This window comes from Lynx rufus, unplaced genomic scaffold, assembly GCF_022079265.1.
Source record: "Lynx rufus isolate CCGP_SWC_20201006 ecotype Redwood Valley unplaced genomic scaffold, mLynRuf1.p SCAF_1, whole genome shotgun sequence".
Lineage (NCBI taxonomy): Eukaryota > Metazoa > Chordata > Mammalia > Carnivora > Felidae > Lynx > Lynx rufus.
The window spans coordinates 157,353,506-157,379,364 of record NW_025814823.1 but is presented as its reverse complement, the minus strand read 5'-3'; the positions used below and the strand labels follow the sequence as shown (position 1 = coordinate 157,379,364).

The 25,859-nt window shown below is 37.6% G+C and overlaps 1 protein-coding gene across 1 annotated transcript in view; it reads right to left on the bottom strand.

Annotated features, from left to right (window-relative positions):
• Positions 1-296: 296 nt before the first annotated feature.
• The window catches only part of FAM81B (family with sequence similarity 81 member B), a 54,411-nt gene continuing 28,848 nt past the window's right edge, over positions 297-25,859 (bottom strand). The window contains exons 6-10 of the mRNA XM_047072314.1: positions 21,430-21,559; positions 12,723-12,829; positions 4,610-4,745; positions 2,130-2,325; positions 297-430 (exon numbers count right to left, since the gene is read on the bottom strand). Of these exons, the coding sequence (XP_046928270.1) occupies positions 297-430; positions 2,130-2,325; positions 4,610-4,745; positions 12,723-12,829; positions 21,430-21,559 (703 nt within the window). The remainder of the gene's footprint in view (positions 431-2,129; positions 2,326-4,609; positions 4,746-12,722; positions 12,830-21,429; positions 21,560-25,859) is intronic.

Sequence of the window (25,859 nt, the reverse complement as noted above, 5' to 3'; positions counted from 1 at the left end):
CACCAGTCCCATTTCACTTGTATATGTACATTTTGTTGAATGCTCTTTTCTATAGGCAAATAAAAATATGAAAAGGCATGTATGTAAAAAATTCCTTAACTTTTTCATTAATAAATTAGTGAAGACATCATAAACTTCTCTGCTTTATTGGGTTTTCTGGCACATTCATTTCCTGAAAAAGGTGGTAAGAAATACAGAGGTATAAGAAGCAGTCAACATCCCAGAGATATTAACTTCTTCCCAACTTTTGCCAGCAAACCACTATATTAGCTGGTGAAAAAGATGACAGAAAAGTTTTATACTTCCTGGAGTTCCACTATCTTACGCTGTAATTTCTTTAGGTCTTTCTGTACTTTATATTTCTCTAAATCCATCTTTGTTTTCTGTATTTGTTGGAGGGAGCTGAGAGAGTCATGAATTGATTTAAATCCTGGAAGAGGATATGAGAAAAGGTATACTGAAATTAAACAATGCATTGGAATTTTTTTTTTAAACAGAAGTTGCTAATCAGCGCTTCTGCCATAATTGATCACCATTTAAAGCATATTAAATTCCATTAAGACCAGTGTAAAAATGTACAATAACCCATTTCTTCTATGTCATGAAGCTATATTAGCGATAGTGTTTCTGCTTGTATCTGGCTTCATCGGGAAAATTTAATTCAATTCCTCTCCTTCTCCTTGCCCAAATATATTGCATAACTAAATAATTCTATATTTCAAGAGAGAAATTTAAAATATTTTCTTCTCTCTGTATACTTTAATAAGAGATTTGGATGATCTCTTTTTTAATCCTTGTTACCAAATTGAAGATAAAGAACACAGGTGAGATTTTAAAACTTCCCAGAAAGTGACCTGTTGAGGGACCTAAGGAGTGGCCACCAGCTGTTCCCCCTGCACCGCCCACCGCCAGCACCTTCTCTTTTATGCAGGTCTAGTCACTCATGACCACAGACCCACCAGACTGCAAGCTTCTTAGGGTACAGTCCATTTCTTATTCACTGGGCCTTTCAAATAGTCATTTCTCAACACATTTTTATTAAAGGCATAAAAGAGCACACCATTAATTTGAAATTCCCCTTCCAGTTAGTAAAATGCAGAAAAAAAGCAGAATGCAAATTCCTCTTTGGCTCATCCTGGGGTTATACTAATGGGATGAATATAATGAAACCTCTGGTATTTAAGTAGAAAGCAGGGACCTAAAACAAGGGCCAGTTAAGTTTGGAATGTGATTCCTCACCAGATAATTCATTATTTTGGTTTGACAATGGGAGATGGGGATAGGGGCAGTGTGGGTCAGATTTCCAGGCAGCAAATTTTATTTATATGCTACGAGCATCGAGCATCGGGGAGAATGAGACCATAATATCTTCCCAAGACACCTTCAAGGCATCTCTGTACAGGATCAACATTTGAGAGAATTTGCAGGCATTTTTCTGAGAACTAGAAGACGGAAAATGAGTTGGGACTTTCTTTAATAAAGGAACCTCTGGTTCTGGTAATTTGCTCAGAATTGTGACTGGAGGCAGATGGCTGCTCCCCAGCTCCTATCCCATGTCCTTCCCTTTGACAAATTAGATGAGCCTTTCAAATTAATCCTCTTTGATGTTAGCTCAGCTTGACACTGCTGCCATTAGCCTCCTTAAGAAGAAAAGCAGTCATTATACTGGACTCTGTTAATTCATCTCTCTCTCACTTGTAAAGGTCAGGTCTCCAGTCTGACATCCGTCCAGGCTCATTACCTGCAGTTCAATGAGGGGCATTCGATTTCAAGTCCTGATTTCATGACATACCACAAGTCAGGTCTTGATCTCAAGGACGTTCCAAGTCTAACAATTCTATGATTCTATGATCTCCGTAAAAAAAACAAAAAACAAAACAAACAAACAAAAACAACCTCACAGTGTTGGCAAGCTTGTGACACTGCCCAGTCTGAATGAAGAATGTGAACTTGTTTATCTACCTTCCAATGGCATGCTGACATTCTGTGGGATATTGAGAAAAGTGAGATTAAATACGGAAGGATATCAATACTGACAAGACTGATCCATGGCCATGAGCTCCAAGTAGACAACTCTGAGGAATTGGATAAGCAAGAGCTAGTGTTCTTAATCAAAGGTGTCTGCTCACCTGATTGATATTCAGTCTGAATTTTCTCTAATTCACCCCAGATGTGCTTTTCCAGTTGGTTCATCTTTTTGGACAGTTTATTTTCTATATGCTTTACTGTACTTAGTTCTGCTTCCTGTTTCTCTGTGTTAACGAAATTCTCTAATTTGCTTGAAAGCTTCAGTAATTTCTCTTCCATTTTATTTTCAGACTTTTCCTATAAAAGATATCATGAGATAAAACTCTGCAGAAAAGAAAACTTAGGTGGATATGTACTTCAGCTTAAGGAATGTTTTTAACAAGTTCACTTTTATTTATTTTATTTTTTTAAATATTTATTATTATTATTTTTTTTTTTTTTTTTGAGAGTGAGAGAGAGAGCATAAGCAGCGAAGGGGCAGAGAGAAAAGGAGACACAGACCCTGAAACAGGCTCCAGGTTCTGAGCTGTCAGCACACAGCCTGACTCAGGGCTCGAACTCATCACCCGTGAGATCATGACCTGAGCCAAAGTCAGCCATTTAACCGACTGAGCCACCCAGGCGCCCCAACATGTTCATTTTTCCATATTAAACATGAAAATTCCAACCAGGTTCCTTTGTATCTAAAACTGTGTTCACACGTGTGAGAGTTCATCCCTTTGCTTGGCTTTGTTTGCAGTTTCTAGAATTCTGCATGTGATAGGAGAAAGAAAAGAAAGGACTGTGGTTTTGCTGAAATGCCTTGAGGAGTTGGAATTACAGTCTAGTGTTTAAAGAAGTGTGGTCAAGGAAGGCATTTTATTTATTTTTTAATTTTTTTAATCTTTATTTATTTTTGAGAGAGAGAGACAGAGTGGAAGTGGGGGAGGGGCAGAGAGAGAGGGAGACACAGAATCCGAAGCAGGCTCCAGGCCCTGAGCTGTCAGCACAGAGCCCTATGCGGGGCTCGAACTCACGAACTGTGAGATCATGACGTGAGCCGAAGTCAGACTCTCAACTGACTGAGCCACCCAGGCGCCTGAAGGGAGGCATTTTAGACACTTTAAGCTCCTGGGTCATGTTCCTGTTACACATTCCTATTCCCTCCAGCTTCGTTATCTCCACGTGGACAGAGTTCAGCTAGAATAGTGATTCTTGACCTATGTTGTCTATTGATATCACCTGGACCATCACAAAACCACTACCACCACCCCGCCCCTCACGAAACTGATTTAATTGGTCCACAGTGGAACTCAGGAATTTATCTAGTTGAAAAACTCTCCAAGTGATTCTAATTGCAGCGAGGTGGGGACTTCATGGATGCCCCAGGCTCAGGAGCTTCTCTGCTCCTCCTCACCCTCTCACAGGGAACTTGCCAGCAGGAACTGGGTGACAGTGACTTGGCCCCATTGTTCCTCCTATTTTTTATTATTATTTTTTTAACATTTATTTATTTTTGAGAGACAGAGCATGAGCAGGGGAGGGGCAGAGAGAGGAGGAGACACAGAATCTAGAAGCAGGCTCCTGGTTCTGAGCTGTCAGCGCCGAGCCCCACTTGGGGCTGGAACTCATGAATCACCAGACCATGACCTAGGCCAAAGTCGGACGCCCAACCGACCGATCCACCCAGGTGCCCCCCTCCTATTTTTGGCCCTGCTTGCATCGGGGAAGTGGATTCCAGCCTCTTTCTTACCTGTGGTGGAAAGCTTCTGCCTGCAGGTGACCCTGTGGTCACGTAGTGCTGCCTATAACTGGTGGATGAGTCTGTCTAAATCCTAGAGAACTAGCAGGCCCTGTTGGCTGCATGTTGGACCACACAGACTTCAATAGCCTTATCAGTGATAAAGCTGGAATGGTTATCTACATCTCTTGGATTCCTGCCTCTGTCAGCTGTGTACAAACTCAGCTGCCCAAAGCCCCTCTACCGAAATTCCAGAAACATCTTATTTGAATCACCAGCAAGGCTGGCAGTCACTGATGACACGGATGGCCCTGTGTTGCTCTCCCATTGGGGCTAGCAGCTGGTTGGATGCGCTGCTTGGAGTGAGGGGTACCTGCAATCAACAGATTTCCCCTCCATCCTGGCAGTCTTGCCCCAAAGCTGGGAGTTTCTCTATGAGGTTGCCTCTGGAAAAGAAGTTTTGGAAACCTTTGATTGACGGATGGATCTTCAGAGAGGTAAACTGACTTGTTTATGGCAGAAGTTTTCAGGTTTTACTGTGTCTAAGTGTCCTCCAGGAGGCTTGCCTAGGTGCACAGATCTCCAGGGGAGGCCCCAGGGACCTCAGCTCTGGGTTGGAACCGAGAATATGTATTTAAAAAAAAAAAAAAAAAAACACCGCTCTTTAGGTTATTATGGGTAGAGCACACTCAGAAGTGTGGGTTCCCGGAGTTGGAGAGTAGCACACAGAACCAAAAGGCAGGCCTCTGGATTCCCATTCTGGTGCCAGAAAAGGTTAATTACTGACACAGTGAAGGTTACTGTGAATGTCCCAGTGAAACTTTTAACATCCAGACAATGACTATGCAGCTGTTTACTTACCAGCTTCTCCTGTAGGAGCTTCAGACATTGATTTAAATGGCCAAGGTGGTCTTTTTCGTAGTTGAGGAACTGTTTCTCTGTCCATTTTTGATGGTTCTCAACTGCCTCATATAGGTTGTTTGAAACTGAATTAAATCTAAGGGGGAAAATAGTTATATTTTAATAAAGTAAATTTAAACATAAAACCAAAATTTAGTATTGACAAACTGCAGTTTTTTCAGATGATGAGGTTCAAGATGTCTAACAAGTACTTATGGGTTGATGTGGGAGGTAGGGAGCAAGGGAGCACATTTTGGGTCCCTGCCCCAAGCTTGCATTCAACCCGGTTGCTGACAACACCCCTCTGCATACATTAAAATACACATAGACACAAAGACAGACACATGGACACACAGAAACACATGTATCATCCATCCATGCAGGTTTCCTCTTAGGGCCTGGGGTACATTGTATATGTGGAAGAAACACCTTGACAAGCCACTTGGATGGTGATATCACTCCGGGGTACGTAGGGGTCAGCAAACTTCTTCTATGAAAGGTCGATAGTAAATATTTTAGGCTTTGTGTGCCATATGGTCTCCATTGCAACCAGTCAATTCTTTAACCACTCAGTGCTGCCATTGCAGTGGGAAAGCAGCCACATACAATACAAACAAATGAAAAAAGAACTTGGTTGTCTAATCTAACTTTACATACACTGAAATTTAAGCAACATATAATCACATCATTAAATACATTTTCTAATTTAAAAAATTAGTAGAAAGTGTGCAAATCATTCTTAGCAGTGGGCAGATTTGGCTAAGGGTGGCAGTTGGTGGAATCTCTGTCCTGCAAAGGTCACTACCTGGCTGGGGGAGGAGCTGGGCCAGAGAAAATCATAGGTAGGATGTAGAAAGACCCAGAAGGACTTTGGGAAAGCACAGTGCCCATGGGAGACAGTCCTTGGTTGTCTTTTCTGTCTCAGGTGAGATCCTCAGTAAAGTCCCCTTTGCCTCCAGTGGGTCTCTGTGGATTCTTTAGGGGGTAGGGTTCAGGGAGGGCTTAAAGAGGTACTGAGTTACTCATGTGGGGCAAAAACAGATATATAATACGCTAAGGTGCAGGAAACGACCGCTGGCATAAAAGTGATGCACCATAGGAATATTAAATAACAGAATGAATGATTTTTTAAAATGGAAGTGGATGTTATTACAGAGATTGAAAAGATTGGAATCATATAGCTTCAACATGAAAAGTCACTCTAGAATGGCTGAGGTTTGAGTAAAAAGGAGAATCCATACCTGGAATGACTGAGAAATATGGTCTGAGAAGAGGAAGGATGAGGATGGGGACTGGCAAGCAGCCTCTGTATGTTTTCTGCATGTGACTAGCTTGTAGTAAAATGTCAGTTTCAAATTCCCTTCTAGAATAGGCACTATATTAGACAGGCAGGAGCGATGCATGTTGTTTATTATTGAAAATATTCAGACTAACTTACAACATGTGGATGGCTTGAAGTAATCATTGCTATAATGCTGTAATTTTTCAGGAAAAAATGTTTCAATAATTTTGCAGTATTTATCACTGGAAATTGCTTAAGACATGCTGGACATATATTGCATGTATGTGTCTCTAGCTTCCTTGAAAAAGTGTTTGGACTAGTATTTGGAAAAGACAAATTATATGAGACCATTTCTAGTTTTTATTTAGAGCAGTGGCCCTCTAACAATGTACGGAGACATTTTTGGTTGTCACAACTTGGAGGTGCTACTGACATGTGGAGTGTGTAGACGCCAGAAATACTGCTGAATATCCTACAATGCACAGAACAGCCTTACAGAAAAGAATTACCCATCCCAAACGCCAATAGTGCCCATGTTGAGAAACCAGAATTTGGATGATGAAATCAAGGAATGGGAAAAGTTAATTTTCCAGTAGCTGTATTAGCTGTGGTATAATACCTGAATTCTAATCTTCATCGCTTTGAATTATCACATGTTTTGATACAGAGAGAGATACTTTTCACATAGAAAGTGTATCTTGATTCAGGTGAGTATTTCCACATTGAGAACATACCATCGGCCACAGTTCCTGCTAATCTAATCATGATTTCCAAACACCTGTGCTACTGACTAACAGCTGATGGATCTCAAATAAGTTCCCAACTGACACATGGACAGCCTCATTTTAGCCAACTGTTTTCTATGTCTGGAACACTCTTCCTTAGAATACCCAGTAGCTCCTGCCCTCATTTCATTCAGATATCTTTTCAAGCACCATTTCCCTCCTTAACATAGGACTGTGTTTGTTGGTTTGTTTTTATTTTTATTTGAGAGCATGCAAGCACACAAGTGGGGGAGGGGCAAAGGGAGACTCTTAAGCAGGCTCCATACCCAGCAAGGAGCCCGACTCAGGGCTTGATCTCATGACTGTGAAATCGTGACCTGAGCAGAAATCAAGAGTCTGATGTTTAACTGACTGAGCCGCCCAGGCGCCCCAGGACTTTTTTAAAACCACACTTTAAAAAAAAAATTCTTTTTCCCCATCTGACCCTCCCTTATTCCTTTACCCTACTTTATTTTTTCCAAAATGCTGATCACCATGTGATATATACAATTTGTGTGCTGTCTACTTCACTAGAATCTAAGCTCCATGAAAGCAAGGAATTTGCTTTGTTCATGGCTGTGAACAGTGGCTGGAATTTAGAAAGCGCTCGGTGAATAGTTGTTGAATAAATGATTCATTGTTTCTCATTTAATACCCTTTACTAGAGCTGTTCACAAATAACAAATTGTACATTTGCTTAGATATTTAGATATCTAATCTTCAATTTTCATCTTGTCTTTCCTATCTGTGGTGGAAATATTAATTAATAGTGATTGTTAAGAGGGACAGTAAATCCCCAGATAATCAAGAGGTAGCTTTGCAATTGGAAATCCAGCCTTCAGTGTGCACTTTTACTGTGTATGTAAATAAGAACATTTACTACTGATGTGATATTAACATCCCTCTGAAAACCAGGGAACCATTAAATGTGACCAAGTAATATCTCCAGAAGTGCATATCAGTAATTAGAATTCTGAAATTAAAATAGTCATAAAGAATGAGTTATTACCTGTGATCATTTTATTATAAGGTTTTGCCTGCAATTAGAGACTGACTTTACTGGTTACCATGAAAAAGTCAGAACTGGTAGTTTATGAAAATATGAAAGCATTTTTTAAAAAGCATTCTCCTTGAAAGATAAAAAAGGATAAGCTAAAATAAAGGTTTATATACGTCTCCTTTACTTAGACTTTCTCCTAACATAATGGGCATGGCTTTCCATGAAAGAATGACTTTTCTGTGAATTACAGTATTTATAATTAAAATTTCAACAGGATGAAATATGACATTCACATTTTAGTTCCCAAATCCTCTATTCCAATAATTATGGTAGTATTTCTATCAGATGTAGATGGATGTAGGGTGCCTGGGTGGCTCAGTCAGTTAAGCGTCCAACTTCGACTCAGCTCATGATCTCACAGTTCGTGGGTTCCAGTCCCACATTAGGCTCTGTGCTGATAGCTTGGAGCCTGCTTCAGATTCTGTCTCCGTCTCTGCCCCTCCCCCACTTGCACACTTTCTCTCTCTCTCTCAAAAATGAATATTTTTAAAAATATGTAGTTAGAGATAGATAGGTAGGTAGATAAGTAAGTAGGTAGCATAGATAGCTGATTTTCTTTTTCAAAAAACACAAAAGTCAGACTTTTAAATTATGGCCACAGATCTTACTAGAATAATGTGGGATACAGTTAAAAAATTTTTTTATATTGGTGGAATCAACTTAATATACACACCAAGGGCAATTATAAGGGAGAAAGTCACAAAAGCATAAAATAAAATTTAATGGGGAGTCATAGACACAGCAGATGGCTGTGATGAACATGAATGGTGAGGACAGAGTGTAGGGCTTGCAACAGTCATCCTAGTGACCGCTGTGGTTATGGTTGACATACGTAAATGAGGACATAGCTCCAATCTGGGGCTTTTTTTTTTTTTTTTTAACCAGTTCTCTTAAGTCTCAAACTCATTGTCTTGCATTTAATAATCAATTGAACTTTTCCAGAAGACATGAAAAGTTTGATTTCTTGAAAAATGTTACTCTTAATAGGCTCTCAAAAATTCAGATAGTGGCTTTAACCAAGTCAGTTTTGGAGACTGAACCTAAGATTTTAAATTTCATGTCAGAAGAAAGAGATTAATTCTAAGAAAATTATTTCTACTAAGTTTGTGCCTATCTACTTCAACTTCTTCTTTATGTCCTAATGACGCAAGTAAAGAGCAACTCCAACTCCATTCTGATAGGAAGCTTTTTGCTTGTTCCATATTGTACTTGAGCTTAAATCCCAATACCTTCATAGCTTCTTACCTTCATAGTTTCAAGCAGATGTGATCTTCCCATTCCCTAAATTTCTGTAGTACAATTAGCTTACTAATGGCTGGAATTGTGAGATGGAGGTTTCATAGATTGACAAAACAACCTGAGGTTTGGAGTCAGATATTTTCTAGTGATGTGACTTTGGGCAAAGTATTTAATTTCTATGATTGTGTTTCCTCATCATTAAAATGGGGAGAAGACTTACACTGCAGAGATGGACGCACCTGAATATCTTGGTCACTTAGGGATTGGTAGACATTCAGAAATAACAATTAGTACATTTCTTATTTCTGTCTACTGATCTATTTCCTCTAACACTGTCTTAACTTTTACTTTGTGTTTAGCTTTTCACTTATTTGTATATTTCCCCCCAACTGTATATGGCTATGATGTTGTCTTTGAGTATTCCAAAACACAACTTACACATTATTGATTTTCAAAATATTCATTGGCTATTTGCATCTGAATGTGCTGGGTGCTGAGAATACGAAGATGGATGAGACATATCCTCGACTTGAATAGTTTGTAACATAATACTGTGGTAGCATTTTCAAAGCTGTATGGGAAGATTTGAGTCTATGCATTTGCTTCATTGACCATATACTTTTTCTTTTCTAATAAATCACTATCAATTAAACATTGTCAGCAGCAAGAACTATCTAGGGAGTGACTAATAGGTACTTCCCCTGCTAAACCCTTCCTAAAAAGACAGCCATATTTTATGATGACTAAGACTCTTGCTCTATAAGCACTAAGTTGTTAGCTTAGGAAGTTATTTAGCTGAACATCTGACTAAGACCTTTCTGGAAAAAGAGTCTCCATGTTGGTGTTCAGATGAAGAGCCTGTGCATCTCCTTTGTTAGGTCTAGTGATGAATGCCAAAGTCCTAGGAATTCACTGGAAAACCACAGACAGTATTGGGGCTTTTAAGTTGTATATAAGACATAAATTTAATTGGCCATTAAACTTGAAATTGTTAAAGTTTCTAAATGGTAAAACTGTCCAATTAAACACATTTTTGAATGTTATTAAATTTTTTTTTAAATCCCTTTTCTCAGAGACAGTAGTTTCTTAAAAAAGGAAAAGCAAATACTATACCCCATCTACTTTAATTGGAGAAATGCTCTGAATGGAAAAGAAAAAAAAGAGAGCCCTACTTGCCTTACTTTCTCTTTGAAGAAAATATATTTGTAATAAATATCTCGGTTTAAAGGGTTAATATCTCTATTGTGAAATGTGAAGGAATCCTACAAATTGATAAGAATATGAGGAAAGTCATGATATAAACTTTGACAAATGATAAGAATGGGTAATACACAGAAAAGGAAATTCAAATGGTGAAGGGAAAGCAAATAGAAACAAAACATTCAATCTTCATCCTTGAATTGGCACATATTAAAAAGAACATCCAGTGTTGATAAGAATGTAGAGAAAGATCTTCTCATATATTGCTGGTGGAAGTGTGCGTTGCTACATTAAAAACATAATAATAAATTTATAAAAATTAATAAATGAACTCTTTGACCTAGGAATCTTGCCGGTAGAAATAAAAACATCTAAATTTAAGGATATTTAAAGATATATACACACAATAATTTTGGCGTTTGTTTGGGGTAGCTGTAAACTGGAAAGAATCAATATAATAAGTGATTGAATTAGCTATAGCACATCTGCAAGTTAAAATATTACACAACTATTAAACTAATGTTAGAATAATACTGATCTAGAGAGATGATTACAATGCACTATAAAAAAGCAAATTATTGAGTAATGTGTATAGGGTGTATTTTAAAAAGCCATGTTCTTTCTATACAAGTAGTGTATGATACATAAAAAATATATAAACATCCTTTTTCTGTTAGATGTTTATATTAACAAGGAGGACAGTGTGGGAGGACATATCTCTGATGTTAGCATTGGTTACTTCAAGGAAGCTGAGATGGAGAACTTTTTTTCATCTTTTGTTTTATTTTGCTACTTCTTATTTTATTAAAAAAATTTTTTTAAGTTTATTTATTTTGAGCAAGAGAGAGCGTGAACAAAGGAGGGGCAGAGAGAGAGGGAGAGAGAGAGAATCCCAAGCAGGCTCTGAGCTGTAAGTGCAGAGCCCGATGCGGAGCTCAGACTCATGAACCACGAGATCATGACCTGAGCTGAAACCAAGAGTTGGACGCTTAACCAACTGAGCCACCCAGGTGCCCCTTTTTCTAAATTTATTTTTAATGTTTATTCTTGAGACAGAAAGAGAGAGAGAGAGGGTGCAAGTGGGGGAGGGCAGAAAGTGAGGGAGACACAGAATCTGAAGCAAGCTTCAGGCTCTGAGCTGTCAGCATAGAGCCCCACGTGGGGCTCGAACTCACGAATCCGTGAGATCATGACCTGAGCCAAAGTTGGACACTTAACCAACTGAGCCACTTAGGTGCCCTGATTTTCTATTTGTTAATGTACTTCATTCATTTAAGCCAGTATTCCATTCCAGATTATAAGTCCCTTTTCTCCCCCAGGAAAATCATTTCTTAAAGTGTACCTCTAGAAACAGTTACTCTTCTACTTTGGACACTTTATTTAATTCTAAGCTAATGGGATTAGACCAAGCACCACACAGATATTTACTGGGCATCCTCATTGTACTGGAATTTAAGTACCTAGACATGCTTTTTTATTGTATGAAGTAAGTGGCTATATTCTCTTTACACAAGACATTTACTTCTTTGAATTTTAGAGATGAGTATAGTTTTTCATCAGTTTCTAGGACACACGTATTTCCCAATTTAACATCTCTGAAATCAGGAGGTAGCTTAAAAATTAGATTTGATGAAATACTGTAAGGATGGGGGAAAATGGAGCAAGCAGAGTATATTCAGAACACTGGATTTGACCAAGTCATTAAACCCAAGTGGAAAAATCCAAGAGGAAAAAGAACAAGGAGAGAAGAGGCAGTAAGGTAGTATCATCCAAGAGACTAGAATTTTCCTTTGCCTGTGCCAGGATTCCAGGAAATGGTGGTCTTTTATACAAGAAAGGAGGATTGGGGAATAAGGAGGCCAATAATTTGAATGTTTGTGGAGTCTTGTCTCTTTTACTGTGCGTAGGGGAGAACTCAGTGAAGATAGGACAGAGACCGGTCTTAAAAAAAGGATAATGTAAAGAAGGTAGAGAATCTTAGAAGAAATTTTAAAAAGAAAGCTTGTAAATCAAAGTTGTTTTAATAATTATTTGGTAGTCTTGGGGAATTGATGTATATTCAATGAAGTGTGTTACATTGAGACATATAGTTGATGATAGGTTCAAATTACTCTTTGGAAAAGGTCAGGATGTGTATCAATTCAGTTGCAATACATAAACAAAGAGAATGACAATATCCATTCTTTAAAAAATTTTATTTAAATTCCAATTAGCTAACATACAGTGTAATTAGTTTCAGGTGTACAAATTAGTGATTCAACGCTTACATATAATGCCCAGTGCTCATTACAAGTGCCCTTCTTAATCCCCGTCACCTCTTTCACACATCCCCCCACCCACCTCCCCTCATATTTCCTTTATTATGAATATTGTATGAATTACTTTAGTGTAGAGTATTCTGTCTAACAGTTTGTTGCTTTATGTCTTGGCCAGTTTCAAATTCCTGGGATAGATTTTCATTTAAATCTTTCATTAGGCAAAACCTTTTGGAATGTACTTAACAGAATTAAAAATCTTCCATTCACTTACTTGAACTCCAAAAGGTTCATTTCATGGCGATAATCCCCCTGGACCATCTTTAAATTTGAGGTTTGCTCAGAACCGGAAGCCTCAATCTTTCCTAAGAGCTGCATTACCTAATGAAAGTACAAAAGGGAGCTTGTGTGTGTGTGAACAAAATCACTAGCACTTAAATTAATTATACTTTATTCCTAAAAGAGCCAAGAAACAGACTTGAGCCTAAATTAAAGCATATTTGCATTTGAAAATGATCTTTTCTAAAGGAATGATTCAATAGTTACAGAACTATCTTCAAGGAAAGATTTATAGGGAAGTGTTCCATTCTGCTGTCTATAATATTCATCCTGATAATAGGCTACCTAATGATATAACAAAAGCCTGCTATTGATATTGGTTTATCAATTGTTTAATTTTATTGCTTCTTTACTTTTCCCCCAATTACTGTGTAAGCCGGTATGTATCCTCTATCACCACTACAACCTTAGTGCACATCAGTTGACCAATGATAAATATCCACCAAATACTTATTGAATACATGTTTAAATGTACAATTAATTGGGCTCTGAGGAAAACACATGAGTGGCCTAAGATTAGGCCTTAGGAATTTCCTTAGGTGAAATGACTTTAGAGCATAGAAAGATAGGAAACAACAAGTTCCAGGTCTGGAAGTTAGGATAAGAGGGTCTTCTACACATCCAGAAACATTGAGGAAGTTCCTTTAGGTAAAAGGAATGGTTTGGAAAATAGACACAGAATTGTAGCACATAATCACACGTAAACTAATCACCGTCCAGGGGAATGAAACTACATGATGGGCTTTGGCCAAACAGAATTCAGCTCCTGAAACAGTCGCATGGAGGAAAATGGGCAGTTAACAAAATCTAAGTTTTGTTTTTTTGTTTTTGTTTTTTAATTTAAATTCAAGTTACTTAACATACTGTGTAGTACTGGTTTCAGGAGTAGAATGTAGTGATTCATCAGTTAGATATAACACCCGATGCTCATCCCAACAAGTGCCCTCTTTAATGCCTATTACCCATTGAGTCAATCCCTGAACCCACCAAAATCTAAGTTCTCTTAGAAAAGAAAGAGATGAATAACAGAAGGGTTTGAATAGATAAATGTTGGGTGGGCAACCAATAGCACATGAATGGCTATTTATAGGAGATTCACTTAAAACAGGCTCCTTATAGGAGGTATACTTAAAGGCAGAATTCTTAACAATAAAATATCAGGCAAATATATCACTGGCAAAAGCAAAGGAAAAGAAAGCCAGGGGCGCCTGGGTGGCTCAGTTGGTTAAGCATCTGATTCTTGATTTTGGCTCAGGTCACGATCTCACATTTTGAGTTCAAGCCCCATGTCTGTGCTGTCAGCATGGAATCTGCTTGGGACTCTCCCCCTCTCTCTCTCTATCTCCCTCTCACTCTCTCCCTCCCTCTCTCTCTGCCCCTCCTTTGCTCTCTCTTTCACTCTCTCTCTTTCAAAATAAATGAATAAATAAATAAATGTAAAAGAGTCTTAAAAAGGAAAGCTAGCAGAACAATATTGTTAGATAAAATGTTATTTGAGGCAAAATATGTTAAATGAGACAAAGGTGGTCATTTTTACAGATGAAGAGTAGACTGCACAGTGAAGAAGTTTGAACCTTTATTTACATTATATATTGACTAAAAAGTAACAGCTACAGAATTACAAGGATAAACGGAGATGATATACTAATGATTTTAAATGATTTCTCTGTCACCAACAAAGGCCAAATAAGTAAAATATAAATAAAGATATAGGAAAATATGAAAAGTATAGCTTATTTAGTCAATTTATATACCAAGCAATCCAACTTGCAAACAGCAAGAAACACTCATTCTTTCCCAGTGCCCAGTCAGCCTTTGCAACAACTAAGTAGATATGTGACTATAAAGAACTCACATTATTCCACAAAGTAGGAAAAGTACAGATCATGATTCTATACTGCCCAGAAAGTAGAAATTAATAAGAAAAGTATAAAGAAACAAAAATCTGACAATTTGTATTAAAAAAAACAAACCTCTTTTAATTCTATTGTTTAATTCCAGTGTTTCACATGGAAATGTGCCTCTCAGATCCCCTACTAGGAGGAGCATAATTGGCCAAGGGCCCGACTGCTATGTTTCATACATATTACCATGTGTGGATATCATACTTCCTATTGGCTGCTTCCAGTGAGTGTCTGAATAGTATTCCTATGATGAGGGACTTTGGTTCAAAGAACTTAATGAAACTATTAGAATGGCTGTCTAAGACCTTCTCTCTTCACTGGAGTCAGAACTATTTTGTAGTCTGATGGCTCTTTCCATCTCTTCCAGCTCTCTCCCCATTTTCCTTCACAGTTTTTTTTTTTTTTCTTAGTAAATCTCTTGCTCATCAGCTCTTTTATGGCATTTGCTTCTCAAAGGACTAACACAAGTGTCAAAGAATAACTCAACTCTGCAATTACAATTTACTTAGGAAAGGATAATAAGACATTATATATCAACAGGACACAGCCACATCTATAATCAGTGGTAAATTTGTGGCATTAAATGTTTCCATAATTACATAAAAGGCAGAATAAAGCTATGTAAACCAACAACTAAAGAGAATAAAGCTATGTAAACCAACCATTAAAAAGAATAACAAACCTAACCAAGGGAAAGCAGAATGAAGAAACTGACAAATTGTGATAGGTGGACTGGCTCCTTTAAGATGTCCATTCTCTAATTCCTAGAACCTGTGTATATGATATGTTAGATGGCCAATGGCATTTGTAGCTGTAATTAAGGTTACAGACCTTGAAATAGATTATCCTGTCTTATCCAAGTGGGTCCAATTAAATCACATGAGCCTTTAAAAGCAGAGAACTTTCTCCAGCCAGAGTCAGAGAGATTTGAAGCATGACAAGGACTTGGCCTGTTCCTGGAGAGAGGCCACATGGAAAATATGAGAAAGAAGGCTGGCAGCTGGGGGAACATGTCTCCAACTCCAGCAAGAACCTCAGTCACACAACTTCAAGACACTGAATTTGGCCAAAACTTGAATGAGTCTGGAAGATAACTAATTCCCAGAGCTACCTCAAAGAAACATAGCCCTGCTGATATCTTGATTTCTGTCTTGTGAGACCCTATGCAGGGGATTTACTCTAGCCCACCAGGCTTTTGACTTGCAGCAACTATGAGATAATATATTTATGCTGCTATAAACTACTGAGTGTGTGGTCATTTGTTATGGCAGCAATAGCAAACTAATATACAAACATTAAAAAAAATTGATTAAGTAAAAAAATTATAGGATTGATAGGTAAATCCCAGGGTTGTTTCTTTGAAAAGGTAGTAGACAACATTTTTCTTGGTCTAAACGTAAAGAAAACAAATAAATACTAAAATTAAGAATAAGGAAAGATAGAGTAGTTATAAATACGATCCAAATAATGTAGTGAGAATATTCACAAAGCTGAAGTGATAGACGAAATGGAAGCCAAATAATTATAGATTTTAATTCACTTTTCTCAATCCAAGACAGAAGAAAAAACCAAAAAAATATGTAAGGATACAATAGACCTAAACAATAAGCAATGTTTTAGATAGCGACTGAACTTTGTGCCCTAAAAATACAGAATATATTATTTTAGAACGTGTAGAAAATTTTTCTATCCAGATGCCAAAATAAATCCCTCAAAGTATTCCAAAAACTGAAACTGGTATATACATAAAAATTTCAATTACAGGGAGATAAAACTAAAAATGAATACTAGGATAACAAAAAATCCTTAACTCAGGAAAAACAACAACCCCTCTTAATCTGTTCAATCAAAGGGAAAAATACAATATACAACTGCAGAATTTCTAGGAAACCATGAGAACACTATATCAACCCTAGGGGATACAGGGAAGCAAATAAATGCTCAGGGAAAATTCATAGTCAAAAATGCTTCTGTCAGCAAAAGATTACAAATATATTTGGTTCAAAAAGTTAGAAAATTAACAGCAAAACAAATCACAGGAAAAGGGAAAAAAAAGACAAGAACTTGAATTGCTGAGAACACATGGAGAACAAAATAGAAGAACTTAAAAATACATAAAAAGAGTGGCTCAATGGAGAGGAATCAATATAATTATTAAAGCACAAATAGCCTAACTAATCAAAGGGTCAAAAAAGCACAAATAAAATGGTGAGGGGGAAAATATAAAAGCAGAAGGAATGAAAATAATCTTCATAGTATTTTGCACAATTTTATGCAAATTAATTTCAAAATCTGGATGAAAAAGGTACTTTTTTCCAAGCAGAAGTAATTTACTAAAGCTGACCCTTGAAAAGATTTTCCATGGAAAAAACTGAGCAAAGATATCAAAGAACTCTTCTTTCCACTAAATCATTAGGCCTAAATGGCTTCAGAGGCAAACTACTGAATCTTTAAAGAATAGGTCATTGCAATGTTTATTAAACTGTTTCAGAGCATAGAAAAAGAAGGGAAACTTCCAAATTATTTTCATGAAGTCAGCAAAACATCGATTCTAAAATCTGAAATAGGTTGCACAAAAAGACTAATCTTGTTTATAAATATTGATGCAAACTTCTTAAATAAAATATCAGCAAACAGTATCAGCACAATTTTAAAAACATCATAATCAAGCACAATTTATTTTTTAAAACAAGAATCGTTTAATAAGAAATATATTAATACAAATAATTATGCCAGCATAGTTGAGGAGAAAACTCACATGATTATCTCCACAAATAATGTTGAAAGGCATTTGACAAATTCGCAATCATTCTGGATTACAAACAAAAACTCAATATAATAGGAATAGTGCATCAAATATGTTCACTGAGGAAACTAACTTCCCTCACCATAAGGGAAACCCTGGGGGAATTTCCATTAACGTCAGGAACAAGAGCAGGATGACCACTATTCCCACACTACTATTTAATACCATACTGGAGTTATTAAGGCAATTATAGCAGGGAGAGAAATTGTGTGTATGAAAGTGAAAAAAATGAGTAAAATTATTATTTAAAAATCATATGATTGTGTGCCTGGAAAAACAGCAACAAACTGGAAAATTTCTATAATCAAGAGGAGAATTCACTAATAGAAGATGAAATTAATATAGCTTTCATTATATACAACTAACAACTCATCAGAAGATATAATGAGACCCCACTACAATAAACTAAAAAGAAAAAAGATAACAAAACCCCAAAATATATTGAAGATGATGTGAACATGAGGAAAATTTCAAACTATTCTTGAATGATAGAAAAGCAAACCTGACAAATAGGAAGCACACTATGTTCTTGGATAAAACACTCAGCATTATGATTCAGTAAATTCAAAAGTTAATTTATGATTTAATGTGATTTCAATAAAAATTAAAAATGAGTTATTATTTGCTGGGAATAGACAGACTGATTTTAAAATCATATGCAAAAACAAACAATTATCACCAGGGAAAGGGAGAAAAGAAAGCAATGAAAGGTACTTGCTGTACCAGATACTAAAAGTACTATAAGGTCTCAATGATTAAAATAATAATTAAGGCACATTGTATACTAGAAAAACTCCAAATGGATCAAGAATTTAAATAAAAACAGTAAAGCCATGAAAGTGCTAGAAGAAAATATGAGTAATTATTTTGAGAGGGGGAGACAGACAGTGCAAGTGGGAGAAAGGCAGAGAGAGAGGGAGAGAATCCCAAGCAGCTCCATGCTGTTAGTATGCAGCCCAACATGGGGCTCAATCTCATGACTGAGATCATGACTTGAGCCAAAATCAGCTTAGCCACCCAGCACCCCTAGGGAATTTCTTTTTAAGTGTGACTTAAAAGAAGCTACAAAAAAAAAAAAAGCTGATAAATTTAGCTATAAATATAGAACATAAGCATGACAAAAGTCAAAAGAACATATAAAGAGCTCCTAAAAATTGAGAAGAAAAAGAAAAACAGACCAATAAGGAAATGGATAAAAGAGATGAACAGATAACTCGCTGAAAAAGAAATGAAAATAGCTCTTGAAGATGTGAACCTCATTCACAATGAGAAAGGCTAAGTGAAGGGGTGCCTGTGTGGCTCAGTTGGTTAAGTATCCGATTCTTGATTTCAGCTAAGGTCATAATCTCATGGTTGTTTACCAGTGTGAGCCCCATGTTGACCTCTGCACTGACAGCTCGGATCCTACTGAGGATCTGCTCTCTCCCTCCCTCTTCTGCTGTGTACATGCTCTCAAAAATAAATAAATAAATAAATAAATAAATAAATAAATAAATAAATAAATAAATAAAATTAAAAAAACAGAAAGGAAAGGCTAAGTGAAACACAGAGATTTTAGCTTTCTTTTTCCTATAAGAATGGCAAAATTCAAAAGTCAACACCATTGGTGAGGCAATATGTAAAATGTCCTCATTTTTACATTTTACATATCGCCGATGGCTATGTAATATGATCAAAACCCTACAGACAGCAAGATACCTCAAAATAACAAACATGTATTTTGACCCAGCAATCACACTTCTGGTAATTGATCCTACAAACATACCTATGGACATACACACAATGATATAGGTGCAAGTTACACCTTGCAGCATTGTTTGAAAGAGAAAAATACTAAAAATGTCCAAATGTCCATCTGTGAGAGATAGGTTAAATGAGTGAGCTATTGAACACAGAGGAGAATATGCAGTTGTAAAAAAAAGAATGAGGAAGCTTTCCATGTATTAGTATGACTGATCTCCAGGATGTGTTTGTTTAGTTAAAAAAAAAAAAAGGTACATATTTGTGTGTGTGTGTGTGTGTGTGTGTGTGTGTGTGTAATATGCTACCTTATTTGTAAAAAGGAGAAAATAGGAATATATTTGCATTTGTTTGTATCTGCATAAAGGCATACTGAAGAATCCACAACAGAATAATAAAAATGGTTTTCAGTGAGGAAATGAAAGAATGTGATAATGGTGACAGGTGGGCACGAAAATTCTCAGTGTATATTTTCTTATGTAGTTTTGATTTGTGAACCATACATATCATCTGTATTACCTTAAAAAAAACTAAGAATAAACTTCAGTCAGTGTCACTTTTTTGAAAAAGTTTTTTAAGTTTATTTATTTAGAGAGACAGAGCGGGGGAAGGGGAGGGAGACAGGGAGACAGAGAATCCCAAGCAGGCTCCCCACTCTCAGCGCGAACCCCAATTCAGAGCTCGAACTCATGAACCATGAGATATGACCTGAGCTGAAATCAAGAGTTGGAGGCTTAACTGACTGAGCCACCCAGGCACCCCAAATCAAATTTTGAACCTAGATGCAAAGTCAAATGCTGAATGGTTATACAATGACTGTATGGCAGAAATGCAGGAATGTTTCAGTATTGGGAAATGTATTGACATAGCACATTAGAAGTCCAAAGAAATAAACGAGTGAACAAATAAAAACCCAAATTAAAAAAACCCTAATATGATGATGTAGGCATTTGTTGATGTCTACACGGCATTTTTTAAGGTGAAATGTTCAGTCCTAATAAAAACTGAGCACTAATAAAAACTACTGGAAGTAAGTAGGAATTGAAGGTTACTTTAACATGGTTAAAAATATATCACACCAACATCCAACAGAAAACAACAAAGACATCTACAGTATAATAAGAAACTAGATAAATTGCCTTCTATGACCACTTTTATTTAACAATCATCTGGAAGATCTGGTCATGGCTTTAAAGTACTTAAAAAAAAAGTACTGAGGCGTTACATCAGAAAACCAGAGGTAACATGGTTATGATTTGTTTTTGATATGACTAGGTATTTTGGAAAACAAAGAGACTCAACCAAAAAACTATTAGGACTTAATTAGATGAGTGCATAGGTGTGGGCAAGGTGAGCCCAATGGGATTGGAGTAATCTATGTGCCCCTTTGAACCTTCTGCTCTTGATTATGTGGTCCTATGAACAAATAATCATACACCAAACTTACATGTCCCCCTATTCTCAAAGGATTTCCACTTTGTTCTGCCTAAATGACTTCAGAGAAGTGCTTATTGTCACATAAGGTACATGACAAAGTAAGGCACAGAATACTTTGCATTGGCTCCTTTAGTTAAGCCATTGGGAGGGTGAAAAAGGAAAGGCATTTCAGGCAGAAAAAAAGCACAAACAATATGGAGGCTGTGTAATGTCTTAGAGTGAGTACAGACCTACCTCCAGGTTGTTCAGTACCACTGGGTATGAGGGGTGAGCCAGGAAAAATGGGGTGAGCTGAAAAGATAAGCAGGGGGCCAGTGTAGAGATAGCCTTTAAAACCAGGGCAATGGATTTGTACATTATTTTGTGAGAGACGTAACCTATTGTAGGGATGTAACATAATCAACTCACATTTAGGTTGGCTATTTAATAATAATAGTCCATGAAAAAATGTTTTGCTTATAATCTTTGGTTCTACAGTCTTTGAGGAAATCCCAGAGAGTAAAAGAATAGCAACAGTGGAATCAAGTAGCACAGGCTTATGATGGGCGGCTACATTGGAACATAGGAGGTACTCATTAAAGTTTTGTTAATTCAACTGACAGTGCTCATGGTATATATGCATGCCTGTCATATTTAAACGCTTTGGAAGTAAAGAGTTCTTTTGAAAAATTTCCACCCAACTAGGCATTTTGATAAGCTATAATGATCTTCTGGCAATAACACATAATGTAAGAGTTCCAAATATTTTCGGTTACCTTCATATCCAAGTTCTTAGAAACAGTTTCTAGGGCAGACATGAAATTTTGAATTGTTTTCTCAATTTTCCGGTGCTCATGCCTGATGAACTGAATGTCTCCAGAAAGCTTCACAATGCTGGAGTCACATCTAGTGGCAAGACGAAAATTGGTTGTGAGATCAATAGGCTCAAACATTTTTAATACTACAGTAGGATGTGTGCATTCATTCATGGCAAAAGTTCTAAAGTTCTTTGAATAACGAGTTAGTAGACGTAGGAACATAAACAGAAATCTTCACTTTTCTCTCTTTTTTCTGATGAGAGAGAAACAAGGTTGGATAATGATACATCAGTCAAAATCAAAGAACTGGGTTGGGGTAGATGAAGACATTGGGAGAAAATGGGGGGAATTTTTGATTTTCAGTCTGATATATTAATACGGTCATAGGAGTTCCAACAGGTTTTGATATTGGGGGAGTACTCCCTACTGCCTGTGGTTAGGTAAAATTGAAACTTTATCCTGTTCTATATTGCATTCTGAATCCACTTTCCTCTAGTCTCTTTGTTGGATCCAAGATTGTCAATTCTCCTCTGGCTACAAAGAGTCTTAGCTCACCATCATCTTCCAACCCATCTTCAAAAACCAATTTCCCTCCTCTTAGCCCCAGTCACAACTCCTGCTCCTGGAGTGGGCTCAGTCAAGTGTTATATTAGGACAAAAACAATTCACAGTAACATGTGAATGAAGTTTTGGCTCATAAAGTTGCACGTGTTATTTTAAGAAGTAATTCTAGTGAAACGGGGTTGGAGTTGAAGATTAACCATCTTTCCAGCATGTCAGGGAAGCCCACCCCATATCACTACTCAAGGCTTCTCTTGGGAGACGGCAGGTTATGTACTGTGTTATCAGTTTCAATACACTCACATGTGCATGAAATATATGCACTCATAAATGCATGGAAGATATGGAGAATGCTGAAGGACTGTTTTTTGTGTAAAGTTATCATAGATCACTGTTAAGTTTGTAATTTTATAAAACAATTCTTTGTCCTCAAATAATATTTGTTAGGAACTACATTTTCATGCTATTATGCAAAGTGCTATAAATATAGTTTATTTTATGGCTGTCAATATTTTTTTAGGATCTAGAAATGAATTTTTTTTCTTGAGATTTTTGGTACCAAAGTTGAGCCCAGAATGGGTATGGTGGTAATTTTGCCTGAGAAATCCTTAGAAGAGAAACCAGGGGACTGTGGTAGGGGAGGGGATACTGCTGGGAGGAAAAATTAGGAATTAATCTGATCAAAAATGGGAGCTGGCTTGTAATGCAGCAAAGTCACAGGCAAAAGCCATTTCACACATTTGTACATAAAACCTGTTGTCAAAACAAGCTCTGTTGTCAGTTAGTTAGGCTACTATGTGAATCCACATCAAGATCCCCAAAGATTACATAGAAACAGTTGCTGCTATCACTACTCCCAGCCATTTGTCACCCAACTCCCTCCTTGTTCGACCTTCAGAGACAGCTGGCCTGTACATTGTAGGCTAACGGTTAAGAATTTGTCTCTGATGTCACATTGACCAGGCTTTGAATCTGGCTTCTGCCGTTTCCTAGCTTTGTGATCTGGGAAAAATTTCTTAACGGTCTATGAGCTTCAGTTCTCCTTAACTGAGAAAAGGGAGTAATGACCCCAAGGCCACTGAACATAGCTGCACGATTTGTCTACCACACAACACCAGACTTGCCAGCAACATGGGCAGCATGAACACAGGAGCCATAGATAGTATCTCCTGGAATGCTTTATGCTCAACCTTCAAAACCGTAAGTGGCTATCCTGAAAAAAATGTCACTTGATAGGGTTATTTTAAGATGAAAGGAGGTAATGAATCAAATGATTTAGCCAGCACGTAGCACTGAGGAAGCATCCCTACAAGATCAGTAGCTATTATTTATTAATTCCTATCTCCCCATGCAAAAACACAGACTGCCAGCCTAACACCACATGCTGGTTTGTTTTGTCCACCTGGTTGTCTAATGATTCTTTATTCCTGATGTTCAGTAACTTCAACCAGGATTTTTTGTTTGTTTGTTTTGAGAGAGAGAGAGAGAGAGAGAGAGAGCACACCCTTGAGCACGAGTGGAGGAAGGGCAGAGAGAGAGGGAGAGAGAATCCCAAGCAAGTTCCACGCTGACAGCACACCAGCTTGATCTCATGAACAGTGAGATCATTACCTGAGCCAAAATCAAGAGTTGGACAGGATGATTAGCCAACTGATCTGCCCAGGGGCCCCTCAACTGGTATATTTTGATTCAGTTGTTCTTATAGCAATTTTTCTTGAATTCTGGTTTTGATTTATGGATTCAAATCTCCGTTTCAAGGAAGTTCTCTTTTCTTATACCCATTCTTTTTTCCTAAAGAATTTATTCTCTTTCTTCTTCAGGCGGTCCTACAGAGTCTATGTTGAATGAGTTTTACTTGTCTGCTTTATACATCATTTTTCTACAACAATTTTTATGTTAAAAAATTTTTTCTTTTCATTTTTTGTGGTTTTCTCATGTTAGCATTTAAAAAATAATTATTTTGGGGGCACCTGGGTGGCTCAGTCGGTTAAGCATCCGACTTCGGCTCAGGTCATGATCTCGCAGTCCGTGAGTTCAAGCCCGGTGCAGGCTCTGTGCTGACAGCTCGGAGCCTGGAGCCTGTTTCGGATTCTGTGTCTCCCTCTCTCTGACCCTCCCCCGTTCATGCTCTGTCTCTCTCTGTCTCAAAAATAAATAAATATTTAAAAATAAATAAATAAATAAAAAATAATTATTTTTAGTTGTATTTATTCCATGGGGGGGGGGCGCCTTCCAAAACAGATTTGATCTCTGTGATATTTTAATTTTTTTTTTTCCCACCTTATCCCTGAGCAATTCCAGTATATCCATCTCATTCTGTTAGGTGATGATCTCTGTTTTGGGGAAGGCCTTTTATTTCGTATTTATTCAATATTTTTATTTTATCAAAGTAAAACATGCCTATAGTTTAGAAGTCAATAAAAACTAAAAGGCTAATAATAAACTGTGGGAATTAAGCTTAAGAATTCCCTGAGCTTGGGCTGAAGGGTTAACAAGGCGTGAAGATATAGCCACAGGGGGGCGCCTGGGTGGCTCAGTCGGTTAAGCGTCCGACTCCAGCCAGGTCATGATCTCGCGGTCCGTGAGTTCGAGCCCCGCGTCAGGCTCTGGGCTGATGGCTCAGAGCCTGGAGCCTGTTTCCGATTCTGTGTCTCCCTCTCTCTCTGCCCCTCCCCCGTTCATGCTCTGTCTCTCTCTGTCCCCAAAAAAATAAATAAACGTTGAAAAAAAAAATTTTTTTTAAAAAATAAAAAAAAAGAAATAGCCACAGGATGAAAGTATCCAAGAATAGGTAGAGATTAGGTGTTCAGGGCAGCAGTGCCCCCCAATTTAGTACAATAGCAGAAAACTGCTTTCAGGGGAAGGAAGGATCAAAATAGGTAAACAGGTAAAAGGGGCTAGAGACCACCCTGGGCAAAGTTGCCCGGAGTGGAGCTAATTAGCAAAAGAAAGGTGCCTTGTTGACCCTGAGGTAGCATGTTCTGTCTTTCTTGCCCCCCTAGGCAAGTTTAGGTAAACAGACAAGGCGCCTCATGTCTGCTGTAAACAGCATCTGCTCAGCACCTGGATTTTGTTTTGTATTGACCCAAACCCCTAACACCACGTATCTTCAAAACCCCCTTTCCATCACGCCCGTGAGTTAATGTTCACAATTTCATTGTCTCTTTGTGCTTGTCCATCATGCTGATAAACCTCTGATCCTAATAAAAACGGAGCAAGGACACTTACTGGGAGCTCTTGTCTCCTCTCGGACTTGGAATATTAATCCTGTGATTTGCATATTAATCCTGTGTCCGCTCTCTTGCTGGACAAGAGAACTCCAGACCCAGAGTCTACGACAACAAACTACAGTGGTTCTTTGCTCTCCCTCTTCCTGCTTTTCCCAGTTCTCCCTAGAGACAAGAGCCTGTCTTTACCTAGTTTCAGAGTTTCCTAGTGCTGCCAACACCTAAGCCTTTTGAGAATTGTGTGGTGTAAAACCAGATCATTCTCAGTTTATCCCACAGGTTTAAAACTGGTTTTATTACATCTGCTAAGTCAGTTTCCACATGTCTGTTTTCTTCGTCCCAACATTTCTATGCTGATATCCTCTGTTTTGGTGGGTCTGTTTTAAAGAGAAACTTTTTTTTTTTTTGCAGTAGATTTAGTGGGACTTTGGGAAGGAGCAAAATTACAGCTGATTGCTGTTCAATCAGCAATCTGCTTTAATCTTTTTCCTTTGTTCTTAACTTCTTTGAAACCAAGAGAACCTCTGATTTGAACCCCTCGTGTGTGTTTCTGGGTAATTCCTCTCATTGAGATTTGCACATCAGCCTCATAGTTTTCTC